Source organism: Notothenia coriiceps, unplaced genomic scaffold (genome assembly GCF_000735185.1).
Source record: "Notothenia coriiceps isolate Sejong01 unplaced genomic scaffold, NC01 NC01_scaffold00006313, whole genome shotgun sequence".
Lineage (NCBI taxonomy): Eukaryota > Metazoa > Chordata > Actinopteri > Perciformes > Nototheniidae > Notothenia > Notothenia coriiceps.
This window is the reverse complement of record NW_011339014.1, coordinates 1-3,697: the sequence shown is the minus strand read 5'-3', so window position 1 is coordinate 3,697 and position 3,697 is coordinate 1. Positions and strand designations below refer to the sequence as shown.

The window sequence follows — 3,697 nt, the reverse complement described above, 5'->3', positions numbered from 1 at the left end:
GGCTGCAAAGGTGCTCCGTCGACCCTCTCTTGGACCGCCGTGGTCTTTTAATCCCTTTGTTGCGTGTGCCTCCACTGTCTCCTTCAGTTTCTCTCAGTCCCCGTTTCCGTCCCCGTTTCCATCTGTCCTCTGCTGCTCTTCTCCTTCCCTTTATAGGCGTGTAAATTGGCTCCAGGTGTGGTCACTCATTGTCAATCAGCATGGCAAGGACAATCCAAACATTTCAAAATAAAAGCATGCAGCAGGAAGTTAAAACCAGTTAAAAAGGCAAACACATTTCAGAGTAAAATCACACAATAAAAAGGTATAAAACACAGACACTTAAAACCATGCAATAATGAATAATTAAAATACATTGCCATGTGACATATATCTGTATTCAATATCAGTAATATCAATGTTCATTGACAATAAATATGGTTGTTTATGAATTGTACTTTCTTTATTTGATTGGCAGTCAGTTGTTGATTACATGCAGACGTTGATAAAGCTACAGGCTACTTCAATATATATCACACTAATTCATAAAGCAAGTTAGACATTTTGATGTTCCGGACCTTTGCATGGGGACATTTTCTCTAACTGGATCTCGTTGAATTTTAGTTGAATACCCCTGCTTTAGCGTGTAGAAGCTAGTAAGCCTACTATTTGATTTGTTTGAGATAGGCACAACATGTTTCATATGCAGACCTTATTTTCCTGTTCCATGTTAAAATAAATTTAAATTTTCAGTGGTACCGCTGAGAAAGAGTACTTTTTTTTGGTCATGGACAATGAGGTAAAGGTCCTGGAGAAGTCATTGAAAATCATTGGTGAAAAAGTTTATGAACCCTGGATATAATATGATCACTCATGTCTCTGTCACGTTCCCAGATAAAGGGGTTGTGTTTGGAACCCCGCTAACAGAAATCTGTATTGCCCAGATCTACCAGCTCATTGAGTACCTCAGCAAAAGTAAGTTATTTTGAATAAATACATGAATAAAAGTTTATCAGTAACTCCTTAGTGATGTTTAAAGAGAACAACTGAAAAAATATGTTGTTTTTTTTTTACACATAATAGATAATACACTTCCTTCTGTACAAAGAACAAGCCTTTTGTCCTGCAGTAATTCAGCACCACTGATCAACCCAGACAGCATTTCTTTCTCTTTGTTTTAAAATTGTGTGGGTGGCATGTTTTCCGTTTGTCCTAGCTAGCTTTGAAATAAAAAAAAATCACAGAAATAATTGATCACATGTTTTAGGTTTTGACCTGCTCTTACTCCCTCAGATCTGCACGTGGAGGGTCTGTTTCGGGTGCCGGGGAACAGCGTCCGGCAGCAGACGCTGAAGGAGCTCCTGAACAGCGGGGTGGATGTGGACCTGGAGTCTGGAGACTTTCACCCCAATGACGTGGCCACGCTGCTCAAGACTTTCCTGGGAGAGCTGCCTGAGCCCCTGCTCACACAAAGACACTTTCACGCACACCTCAAGATAGCCGGTATGAATACACAAACATACAATCACATTTTAGTCTAGTTTCCAGAATACTGAACCATTTTATGTTAGAAATGTATATTCTGGGTCCCCAGCACATATAAACTGCTGGAGGCTAACTTGCATATATTGGGCAATTAGCATAAGTTGTGTTAATTAAAATGAATGGCCTTATAGCCTATGTAACCAATAGTTAATAATCACTTTGCCGATTTGGAAAAATGTTGTGGTTTTGGGGTTTATTGAGGATGCGGAGTCCATTTCTGAAAGGTTCAGGATCACAAATGGCAGTTTTAACCAGAAAGTGGCTGGTTGTACTCAGTGGGCTGATCTTTTGACTTCCATGAGTAGTTTTTATAGAGAGCACAAGGTGACAATTATTATCTCAACTATGGACAATTACGTTTTCAAAAGCAATCTGTCCAACACAAATGGTCCAGATCCTCCAAATCAACCCAACATTAATCAAAATTAGCCCACAGAGTACGCATTTTTTCATCTTCTGGGGTGACTTTATCTCTTCCCTGGTTGCATCTTTTGATACTGTACTCCATGGGTCGGCAACAGGCGGCCCACGGCCTATTGTTGGCCCGCCAGCAATAATATTTGGCCCGGAAAATTAGCTGAATTAGAGAAATGTTGGCTCATCGGACATTTATGAGAGAAAATCCCTAATGTCCGAGTGCAAGTGAATGCAGCGCAAGACTCGATCCTTGTAACCCCTCCCCCTGGCGCGAGCTTGGAAATGTGATTTGCGGCGATTTCATTTGAACGGGACGGTGACAGAGAAGAAACTGAAGTTTGGCTGTATTGAATCAAAACGCACTAAAGCTTTGGATTTTAATACGTTTGTGAGGCGTTTTGCTGAACAAGATAGTAATCGCCGTATTCAGCCGTTACAGGCATGCCAGCTTGATGCTCTGCTCACGGATGACTCGATGAGCATAAACAACTGTTAAGATGATGACCTTATGTGTGTATATATTTATTTTTCTTAGTGGGGGTCTGCCAGTAGGTAAGGGCTTTCCACTGGATAATAACTGCAGCGATTTTAACAATCAATTACTTAAAGGGGACCTATCATGCAAAATGCACCTTTGTACGTCTTTTCTACATGAACATGTGTCCCCGGTGTTCCAGGGAACTCACCAAGTGTCAGAAAACACAACCCTCTCTATTTTCCTCCATACCCAAACCTCTTAAAAAGGGGCTGCAACGGATCTGATACAGACTGATCCAGATTCGAACACTTTTCTGACGTCAGGACGGTGGCGCTACGGCTATTGGGCCAACTCCACCAATCAGGAGGAGACAGCCACGGACATTGCCGTTCGAAAGCGCTGGATACGCTGTAGTACATATTTCAGGCCACCAGATGATGCTGTTCAAACTGAATCCGAGCATGAAAGGCAGTGTTAAATTGAGCGAAATGAGGAATGGATAAAATGCATGATCTGTTTGGTATTTTGAAAAATAAAACGCATAAATATGCCTTTATATAGGTATGGTCCTACACTATATTATTCAAATATAGCATGATAAGTACACTTTAAATTAGCCTTTGATTATGTACTGGCCCGCCATCTAGTGGCTCAGAATCTGGGCCGAACTTACCTGCCGACCCCTGCTCCCCTCAATAGAGCTTTTTCTTTTTTTGTAAACTCATTCATGACTTTACTTCCTTCCCCTCCAGATCTGACTCTGTTTGACGAACTCGGGAACAAGACTGCGTTGCCCAACAAGGAGCGCCAGATAGAAGCCCTGCAGCTCCTCTTCCTGCTGTTACCTCAGGCCAACCGGTCCCTGCTCAAACTGCTCCTGGACCTGCTCTACCACACCGCCAGGCAGCAGGACAAGAACAAGATGTCCGCCTTCAACCTGGCCCTCATGTTCGCGCCGCACGTCGTCTGGCCCAGAAACGTAAGATTCATCATTGGAACTACATGACCAGGGTTCAAGGACCAAGGGGCTTCACATTGACCGAAATCGTAGATCTAGGCATTTTTTATTTTTGTTCGATTTGGGAGCAGACTTATTTAACACAAATCAGATTCTGTTTTATTACAAAGTAGGTTTACGCATATGAGGAATTTGTTTTGGTATAAATTAGGGCTGCTCAATTAATCGTATTTTAATCGCAATTACGATTTTGGCTTGCAACGATTATGAAAACAACGTAATCGAAATAAAAATAATCTTTTTTTTAAAACAATTTTTTT

At 41.6% G+C, this 3,697-nt stretch overlaps 1 protein-coding gene across 1 annotated transcript; it reads left to right on the top strand.

Annotated features, from left to right (window-relative positions):
* Positions 1 to 842: 842 nt before the first annotated feature.
* LOC104943593 (rho GTPase-activating protein 19-like) lies at positions 843 to 3,398 on the top strand (the record flags this gene model as incomplete). The annotated part of the gene is made up of 3 exons (XM_010769041.1): positions 843 to 954; positions 1,273 to 1,482; positions 3,172 to 3,398. Coding segments are annotated over exons 1-3 (549 nt in total), but the record flags the coding sequence as incomplete, so codon positions are not given.
* Between the last annotated feature and the right edge of the window lie 299 nt (positions 3,399 to 3,697).